The following is a 9,052-nucleotide window of genomic DNA, read 5'->3' as shown; positions in this document are numbered from 1 at the left end:
CCCCCCCCCCCCCCAACCCGACAGTTTTGCGTAGGGCCCCCATAAGTCTAGGATCGGCACTGAGTGAAGCCATACTGAGTGCACTGTTGAAACACCATCAAATGCGCATTGTTAACATGCACAAGATCACCATCATTTTGCTTACCCACCTGATCACCATCTTGATTGGTTGTAGGTGGGTTTCCCTGCTGGTGTCGTCAACATTGTCCCAGGAATGGGTCCCACAGCAGGGGCAGCCATCGCATCTCACATGGATGTGGACAAAGTAGCGTTCACTGGCTCCACTGAGGTAAGAGGATTTTCTTCAGTAATGGATATTTCTTGGATAAGTACAGTACTGTGCAAAAAGTCTTCTTTCAGCACTACAGAAATTATACTTAACCCAGTTAACAAATTTCTGTCAGCATGGGCCATTCCATATGTTGTAGATCTCGCTGCTTTATTACGATATTTGCAAACTTGTCTAGAAATTTAAAATGTGCGCACTAAAGTAAAATATATAAATAAAACAAATGGTTTTTTGAATCATCTACTGTGTCTGAGACTTTTGTACCATGATTTATGCACTTTTTAGTCAGAATGCCCATCTTGGTGAGGATGGTTTACCCAAAAATGTGATTATTTTGTTATTATTTGCTCACTGTCATAATAAATGTCAGCAGGTGGGAAAAATCTGATTTGTTTAAAAAATCTTGGGTCTGTATGGTGTAAATGCAGCCGAAACATTTTTTTTTATTTTAATTTTTTTAAAGTTATATTTATGGGGTTTTTATGCCTTTAATGTGAAGCGTGGGCCATTCCATATGTTGTAGATCTCGCTGCTTTATTACGATATTTGCAAACTTGTCTAGAAATGTAAAATGTGCGCACTAAAGTAAAATATATAAATAAAACAAATGGTTTTTTGAATCATCTACTGTGTCTGAGACTTTTGTACCATGATTTATGCACTTTTTAGTCAGAATGCCCATCTTGGTGAGGATGGTTTACCCAAAAATGTGATTATTTTGTTATTATTTGCTCACTGTCATGTCGTTCCAAACCCAAAATCGTGGAAGAAACACCACTTTCAGTGGAGGGACAGAAAACTCTTAGGTTTCATTAAAAATATCTTCATTTATGTTTGAAAAATGAAGCAAGGTCTTTTGGGTTTGGAACGACATGATGACAGAATATTTTTTGGGTGGACTATCCCTTTAATGTCAGTTATGACTTAATAAATAATAAATGTCAGCAGGTGGGAAAAATCTGATTTGTTTAAAAAATCTTGGGTCTGTATGGTGTAAATGCAGCCTAAACATTTTTTTTTTTTTTTTTTTATTTTAAGTTATATTTATGGGGTTTTTATGCCTTTAATGTGAGAGGACAGTGGAGAGCTGACAGGAAAGCATTGGGTGGAGAGAGGGGAGCAGGATCGGCAAAGGACCTCGAGGCAGGAATCGAACTCAGGTTGCCGTGAGCACAGTTGCGCTATATGTCGACGAACTAAACACAAGGCTATCGGCACCGCCAATTTATTCGTATTGAGCTAATCTAAGAATCTAATCATTTTCATTTCAAAATAAAACTTAACATTTTATTTAATTTATATAAAAAAAAAATCCTCAGGCACATTTATAAAAGCTACTTAAATGTCCTGATTGAAGTATGGAATAATCCTGGCTTAATTTAAGCCCTGTATATGAAACCAGACCTATTTGTAATGCTTAATTTTAATAATGAAATAAACAAGTGTGCTCATTAGCATATTAGCTGCTACTGAATATTGCTGTGGTAGCAAAGATGGTATTGAGTATTTGGTAGGTCAGCATACCTAGGCTTTTATATTATATTTGCAATTTACAGTAAATTTGTTTTGTTTACTGGAGTGTCTTACTGTGGTTTTACAGGTGGGTCACCTCATCATGAAAGCCTCAAGTACCAGCAATCTGAAGAAGGTCACACTGGAGCTGGGAGGAAAGAGTCCAAACATCGTTCTATCAGATGCTAATAGTGAGTTCATATTTATCCTGACCCCTGCTGCATTTTATTCGATTATTGGTGTTTTATATTTATATGGCAAATCAAACGGGTCATGATATTTTATTATTTTCCTTGAGGTCCACCTATAATGTTGTATCATTTTAGTAAAGTTTTTACAGATGTTATTATTTAATAGTACATAACCATTTCCACCCTGCCTCTATCTATCTAGATAAAACGCTCTGTTTTTAAAGACTTAATGACGCAAACTTCTTTGAGCTTAAAGGCAGTGCTGGCCTGCCCCACAGGCTATACAGGTGGCCTGAGGGGAGATATACATGTAACTGCTGAATAAACATTCTTTGTTCGCCATTGTCAAAATGCAGTCAGCACACTGGCGACACAGTTTACAAACAAACAAACAGACATGCAAGGACCTCATCCTTCAACACACAAACCACACTGATGGTGACAACCACAAATATAGCTTTCCATCACCAAACAACTGAAAAATAACTTCAATCACCAAGCATCAGTATAAACACATACAGTGAAATAATTAAAGTATCTGCATAATTTATTCATGTCGCGTTGCATTGCTTGTATATAGAGTACTGTATTGTCCACCAATTTCAAACCTTTTTAGAAGTGCTGAAGTTGTCGGAAATGCACAAAATAGGTCACAGAAATTATTTTTTGTGTGTGTTTAAAGCTAATTTGGATAGCAGAAACTGCAGATCTGTTGCCAACGGCTTGTCACATTTTCTCTTGGCAATGAATTCAAAAAAAATTTAAGGGGGTCTGAATAATTTCTGTACCCACTGTATGTGTGTGTGTGTGTGTATATATATATACACACACACTACCGTTCAAAAGTTTGGGAACAGAACTATTTTTATTGTTTTTTAAAGGAGTTTCTTATGCTCATCAAGGCTGCATTTATTTGATCAAAAATACAGGAAAAAAATTAATATTGTGAAAAATTATTATGATGTAAAATAACGTTTTTCTATTTTAATATACACTGCCGTTCAAAAGTTTAGGATCAGTGAGACTTGTAATACTTTTTTCAGGATTCTTTGATGAATAAAAAGGTAAAAAGAACAGCATTTATTCAAAATATAAATCTTTTCTACAAAATAAATTTGCTATCACTTCTTAACAATTTAACACATCCTTGCTGAATAAAAGTTTTAATTTCTTTCAAAATAAGAAACAATAAAAATGTACTGACCCCAAACTTTTGAACGGTAGTGTATATTGTTAGAAAAGATTTCTATTTTAAATAAATGCTCTTCTTTTTAACTTTTTTATTCATCAAAGAATCCTGAAAAAAATATCAATTCAATTAAATTTCCAAAGGTTCCAAAAATATATTAAGCAGCAAACAGTTTCTAGCACTGATAATAAATCTGAATATTAGAATGATTTCTGAAGGATCATGTGACACTGAAGACTGGAGTAATGATGCTGAAAATTCAGCTTTGATCACAGGAATAAATTAGATTTAGGATTTTTATATTGTCATAACATTTTGCAAGATTACGGTTTTTTTTTCTGTTTTTTTGATCAAATAAATGCAGCCTTGATGAGCATAAGAGACTTCTTTAAAAAACATTACAAGTCTTACTGATCCCACACTTTTGAACGGTAGCTTGTATATATATATATATATATATATATCTCAGAGGCATTTCCTCCAAGGAGGCAAAGGAGGCAGTGTCTCCTAAGGAGGCAGAGTAAAATTTGTAGTACAAAAATAAAACAACACCAGTATTACAAAATATAACATTAAAAAGTGTATAAATCACTCGGTTTTCTAAAAAAAAACATTGTCCAACAGCAACACCAGCAGGTAAAGTTACAGCGGGAGTCCACGTCTTTCTCGCCTCCCCTGAGCCCATTGAGTTTTAACAGACCCCCTAAAGTGTGCAGTGAGTTTGGTGGGGAGTAATTGAGAATGAATGGGGGAAAGTCACGTGAGATATGATTCGATATGACTGGTTATGGTCGGCTGTGGTTCATGCGATAAATCCCGCCGCCTCTTGAGGACTTTGCCTCCTCATTTCAGTACACCACTGCACAGAGTTGATTTATTCACCTTCACATCGTCCCAAACCTGTATGGCTTTCTTAGAAACAGTAGAACACAAAAGAAGATATTTAGAAAAATGTTCAGCTGTTTTTGCCAATAAAATCTGTATGGTCCAAAACAATGCTGGACACCAGTCACTTTCATTTTATGGACAAAAAACACTAAGACCTTTTTCTAAATACCTTAATTTGTGTTCCACAGAAGTAAGAAAGTCATATAGGTTTGGAATGGTAAAATGTAAAAAATAGAAGTAAAATTTGATTCCTCATATCATGATGACCCTTTTAACAGTAAATAAGTATGCTGATCATTCTAATGAAAGTATATTTGTGTTTGCAGTGGAGGAGGCAGTGGAGCAGTCCCATTTTGCCCTGTTCTTCAACCAAGGCCAGTGCTGTTGTGCAGGATCTCGCACGTATGTACAGGAGAGCATCTATGATGAGTTTGTTGAGCGAAGCGTAGCGAGAGCTAAGAAGAGGATTGTAGGAGATCCCTTTAACTTAGACACGGAGCAGGGCCCCCAGGTACAGTTCAGCCATAAATCTATAAAGCTTATATATAAAGGTACATGTGTGCTTTTGTAAGGACATCCTGTTGACTTCTTTTGCTCTTCTAAGAACATACATGTAACTAATTTATGAAGCCCTCGGTCAGCATAGTGCTCTGGTAATGCATCCGTTATTATTTCCTCTCTTTGCTGAAGGTGGATGAGGAACAGTTCCAGAAGATTCTTGGCTACATCAGCAGTGGGAAGCGTGAGGGCGCTAAGCTCATGTGCGGCGGCGGACCGGCAGCTGACCGCGGCTACTTCATCCAGCCTACTATCTTCGGCGATGTTAAAGATGACATGACAATTGCTCGGGAGGAGGTGTGTGTACTTTAATTAACACATGACTAAGGAAAAGGCCTTTCCATTCACTTCATAATCAACTTTTGAGCTCTCACTAAACGTCTAGATGAGATCTAGTAGGTTTCCATTCATCTTGCTTTCCATAAGCTTCCAGATATGTTTATTTAATATTTCCTGCATTAATAATCAGTCTTAACTAAATGATTAGTATTAATGACAATGAATAAATATTAACATAAATAATTAGTGTTAACTAAACACATTTTGTGATTGGTAAATAACTGGATTGGTTGAGATTAGGAAATTAATATATATATATTTTTTTCCCATTTTCATTTTAGTTTTGTTTTATGTCTTAGTTGTCTATAAAATTTTCATAAATTTGTATGTCCGTTAAATAAGTATAACATTTTTAAAAATATTTATTTTATTTTATATAACTTAACATTTATTTTATTTCAAATAAAAATATATATTTTTATAACTGGATTGTTGAGATTAGGAAATTTGTATTTGTTTGTTAGTTTTTTGGGGGATTTTCCATTTTAATTTTGTTGTATGTCTTTTAGTTGTCTATAAAGTTTTTTTTTTAATTAATTTTTATGTCAGTTAAATAAGTTTAAAGTTTTTTTTTTTAAATATTTTTATTTTATTTCAATTAACATTTATTTTATTTCAAATAACAAAAATATATATTTTTAGGGTTTTAGTTTTAGTAAACTATAATAACCCTGCTTCCAAATCTATACAAGTTTCGCTCATCTTCAGAACACAAATAGAGATGTGTTTTCTCTTATTTCTGTCCTATCTTTTGAAAATTTCATAAAGACATTGTAAACATAATCTATATGAATCAAGCAATTCAGTCCAAGTCTTCTGAAGATGTGATAACTTTGATTAACAGATTTTATTTAGGCTTTTATTCACTTAACGCCAAATATGGTAATTAAGGGTTTTAGTTTTAGTAAACTATAATAACCCTGCTTCCAAATCTATACAAGTTTCGCTCATCTTCAGAACACAAATAGAGATGTGTTTTCTCTTATTTCTGTCCATCTTTTGAAAATTTCATAAAGACATTGTAAACATAATCTATATGAATCAAGCAATTCAGTCCAAGTCTTCTGAAGATGTGATAACTTTGATTAACAGATTTTATTTAGGCTTTTATTCACTTAACGCCAAATATGGTAATTCATTTTGATAACAGGAAGAGGAATTTAATGGATTGCTATGCAAAGAATTATTATTGTTTTTTTCAGATTGTATTAATATTGCACACATACATACTTCATCAAATGCTGTACAAACTTGACGTTACACAAATTCAGACGTAGCATCACTTAACCAGATATGTAGGGAAGATCACCAATCACATCTCACCACAAATCACAATATAACCATAATAATATGATTATTTTTAGTCTTTTCTTTCAGATTTACCTCAAAGGAGCTACTGTATATCTGCCATTATACATACACATTTTAACTTGCCATAATATAATAATATGGCTCAATTTATGCCATTATGTACACAGGGAGGTGAATAGATGCATTTCTATTTAGATTTGATCTACTCATTCCATTTTGCTGTAAGAATTTCTTCCAGTAAAATTATATAACATGCTATTCCTTTTTAATACTATCAGATCTTTGGACCTGTGATGCAAATTCTGAAGTTTAAATCTTTAGAGGAAGTGATTGAGAGAGCCAATGACAGCAAATACGGCCTTGCAGCTGCTGTTTTTACCAAAAACATTGATAAGGCCCATTACATATCCCACGGCCTGCGCGCTGGCACTGTGTGGTGAGCATGCGATATGCTTCATTATTTGAAAGGAATTGCATATCTTGGATATTGGTATATCAGACACCTTTGCTGTTTTCTGAAATGTGGTTTGTACTTGTCATATTCTTTTCTTAGGATTAACTGTTATGACGTGTTCGGAGTTCAGGCTCCATTTGGAGGATACAAGGCCTCAGGAATTGGTCGTGAGTTAGGAGAGTACGGACTGGACAACTACACAGAGGTCAAAACGGTAAGCTTTTGCTATCAGATATATAAAAGTGCACTCATTATTCATAATTCACTCTTTATTGTAAACTATAAATGTTACACTTGTATCTGTCTTATAATCTCCATTTGCCCAAATTGATTTCCCACAGTGATTGGTTACTGTAAAGTTGCTTATTTCAAATTAGAAGATGCCAAGTAGATTAAGCTATATTTTTTTATTTTATAAGTTTTAATATATTTATTTATTTGTTTATGAAGTGTTTTAGATCTATTTTTAATCAGAAATCTCTATATTGCAGCTCATTAATTCTGTCATTTATCATTTACTAAATCTTTTCCTCCACAGGTTACAATTAAGGTCCCTCAGAAAAATTCGTAAATGGATGAATTAATTTAAGGAAGCCATTTCCTAATTATAAGAGCCATGCCAGCCATTATTAAAATGTACTATGATTACTATGAATCTCATGCATTAGCATAATTAATGTGTTGATTTCTACTGAAAAATAATAAGCGTTTAGTATAAATTTTGTTTTGGCAGTGATGATTAGTTAGTCACGTACTGTATAGTTGATTTTACAAAAGATATTGCTTGATTATCCACCACCAGACAAAAGGAGGGAAAATGTGTATTGGGCTGACTTCATTCTGTTTAATTCAAGCATTATATAGACCGCATAATCACTACAATTATTTGCATGCATGTGCTGATTTGTGAAATGAATGCTTCAGATTTTTGGTTTTATTCATTTGTTCATTTTTATTAATTCATTCATTTCTTCTCACTTTGCATAAATATTTATCCTTTTCTGATTAAACCTTTTTGTAATAATATACAGACAAAAATAAATGGATCAAACATATTTGTTTGATATGATTGCCCACTTGAAAAATTATTTTGTATATTGATTGTTATAGTGCATGTGCATATTTCTCAGTTTTTCGGTTTTATATTTCTAAAGTGGCTAACAATGTGTTTGTAAACCATATATATCAGCCTATTTGTGACCGTAAATATGTAAATATTCTAGGTCGACTCTGTAGTGGATAAGCAGGGATAGAATGTAAAAGAGAAAATGAAAAAAAGTACTAATTCTGTTACATTTTACAGCGCTTACACATTTATTCATATTTTATATTTGATTTACTTTTTACATATTCTAGACAGTGTTTGACTTCTTTCCTTCATCACCAATAACACACTACTCTGTTATCTCTTACCAAAAAGTAAAAATTTTTATATGTGGCCAATGATAATATCCAAAGGCGTAAAAACTTCGTTCATCTTCGGAACACAATTTAAGATATTTTGGATGAAAACCGGGAGGCTTGTGACTGTCCCATTGACTGCCAAGTAAATTACACTGTCAAGGTCCAGAAAAGTATGAAAGACATCATCAGAATAGTCCATCTGCCATCAGTGGTTCAATCTGAATTTTATGAAGCAATGAGAATACTTTTTGTACGCGAAGAAAACAAAAATAAAAAAGAGAAATACACTTTGAGAGAAGCAGTCTTTATCAGCAGAAGTTAAAAGCAGCTCGTAAGTGTATTTACTGTCTCATTAGTGTTTAGTGCCGTTGTCGTTGCTAGGAAACGCTTGTTTTGTTTACTGTGTGGAGACGTGCTGAAATCGCGTTTGGTCTCGTTCTGTATCGCGTATCTTGTCAGTGTCTGCGCTTGCTTGGCCATTTGTTGTGGAAAAAATAAGGAAAGTGTGTCCAGCTGAATTAATTTAGTATTTTGTTAGACAGGTATAAAAAAGCTTAGTTTACCGCGGCAGCCGTCGAGTGACGGCCTCCTCGTGTGAAGACCATCGACTCTACCGTGCGACTCCACCGGGCAGGAAAGGATACGTATCGCTTTTTATTTCTCCTCTTTCCTACTACTTGTTTCACTTCTGTTTCAGTTTTTATAACCATTTCTTACTACGTGTAAGTTGTTGTTGTTGTAATGTAGTTGTTTTTTGGTGTTTGGCTTAGTGTTATGTTAGAATCATTATTATAGTCTTAAACCTTTTGTTCTTTAATATTTTGAATTGTTTTTAGCTTTATTTTTTGTTTTTCATTTAAATGTTAAGTTTTGAAATTTTATTGTGTGCATTTGTCATTTTTATTTAATTTATTTTT

The 9,052-nt window shown here is 33.6% G+C and overlaps 1 protein-coding gene across 1 annotated transcript in view; it reads left to right on the top strand.

Moving 5' to 3' along the window:
- LOC107548528 (aldehyde dehydrogenase 2 family member) overlaps positions 1 to 7,668 on the top strand; it is a 12,928-nt gene extending 5,260 nt beyond the window's left edge. The window contains exons 6-12 of the mRNA XM_016229242.1: positions 176 to 289; positions 1,890 to 1,992; positions 4,396 to 4,580; positions 4,760 to 4,924; positions 6,556 to 6,713; positions 6,831 to 6,945; positions 7,270 to 7,668. Of these exons, the coding sequence (XP_016084728.1) occupies positions 176 to 289; positions 1,890 to 1,992; positions 4,396 to 4,580; positions 4,760 to 4,924; positions 6,556 to 6,713; positions 6,831 to 6,945; positions 7,270 to 7,302 (873 nt within the window). The 3' untranslated portion in view covers positions 7,303 to 7,668. The remainder of the gene's footprint in view (positions 1 to 175; positions 290 to 1,889; positions 1,993 to 4,395; positions 4,581 to 4,759; positions 4,925 to 6,555; positions 6,714 to 6,830; positions 6,946 to 7,269) is intronic.
- The last annotated feature ends 1,384 nt before the right edge of the window (positions 7,669 to 9,052 follow it).

Source organism: Sinocyclocheilus grahami, unplaced genomic scaffold, assembly GCF_001515645.1.
Source record: "Sinocyclocheilus grahami isolate Dianchi unplaced genomic scaffold, SAMN03320097.WGS_v1.1 scaffold349.1, whole genome shotgun sequence".
Taxonomy (NCBI): Eukaryota; Metazoa; Chordata; class Actinopteri; order Cypriniformes; family Cyprinidae; genus Sinocyclocheilus; species Sinocyclocheilus grahami.
This window is presented reverse-complemented; position numbering and strand designations above follow the sequence as displayed.